This window comes from Penaeus monodon, chromosome 20 (assembly GCF_015228065.2).
Source record: "Penaeus monodon isolate SGIC_2016 chromosome 20, NSTDA_Pmon_1, whole genome shotgun sequence".
Classification (NCBI taxonomy): Eukaryota; Metazoa; Arthropoda; class Malacostraca; order Decapoda; family Penaeidae; genus Penaeus; species Penaeus monodon.
Genome location: NC_051405.1, coordinates 11,721,024 through 11,721,836, shown reverse-complemented (window position 1 = coordinate 11,721,836; position 813 = coordinate 11,721,024). Strand labels below are relative to the sequence as shown.

The 813-nt window shown below is 42.6% G+C and overlaps 1 protein-coding gene across 1 annotated transcript in view; it reads left to right on the top strand.

The window, feature by feature from the left end:
- Nucleotides 1-813, top strand: part of LOC119585619 (multiple epidermal growth factor-like domains protein 6) — a 170,724-nt gene that overhangs the window by 157,080 nt on the left and 12,831 nt on the right. Inside the window, exon 7 of the mRNA XM_037934287.1 lies at nt 598-720. Within this exon, the coding sequence (XP_037790215.1) occupies nt 598-720 (123 nt within the window). The remainder of the gene's footprint in view (nt 1-597; nt 721-813) is intronic.

The window sequence follows — 813 nt, the reverse complement described above, 5'->3', positions numbered from 1 at the left end:
TAGGAAACACGGCAACCGATTAGGGAACGCAATTCTTGACTCAGTTTTCCAATTCCCTTTGCTTTTTCAATCCAGACTCTCGTTCAAAAATTTCACTATTGATTCCAGTATTTCTCGCCTGTTTGCCCCCCTCCCCCAAGACCGAAGGGGTAGGGGGAAAAATGTGTAACAATTAATAATGAAGTTGGAATTACCTGATGAGATTCCAAATCAAGTCAAATCCAACACAAACTGAAATAATCATTATTCAGCATTTAAATCCTAAAATCCATATGTACTAAGACACTCAAATTAATAACAACAACAACAGCAAAATTCTAAATAATGAACAAAATATCATACCTTCCATAAATCTGATATCTATCTTCATATAGTATCACAATTTCTCATCAAAAATGCCTGAGTCCCAACCATGCGCCGCCAAAGCAAAACAAACGACAAAAAGACACTCCACATAACAAACTCCTTTACTTTAATCATCCTTTGAGTACACTTAGAGCACAGAAAACATATAGGAAAATACAGCTCATCCCCATCAGATTAATCACAAAAGCGTTTTAAATACAATCGTGAACGTTCTCCGCCTCCCCCCGCCAGACCGCGACGAATGCCTGGTCGACAACGGCGGCTGCGACCACCTCTGCAAGAACACGCTGGGCTCCTTCATGTGCTGCTGCTCGCCCGGGTTCAAGCTGCTGCAGGACAAGCGCTCCTGCCAAGGTACGTTTTGGGGGGGCGTGCGACAGCGATTGCAGTAGCATGCACATCATAGTATTAACAGAAGAAGTAGAGAAGCAGGAACAGCACCTATAT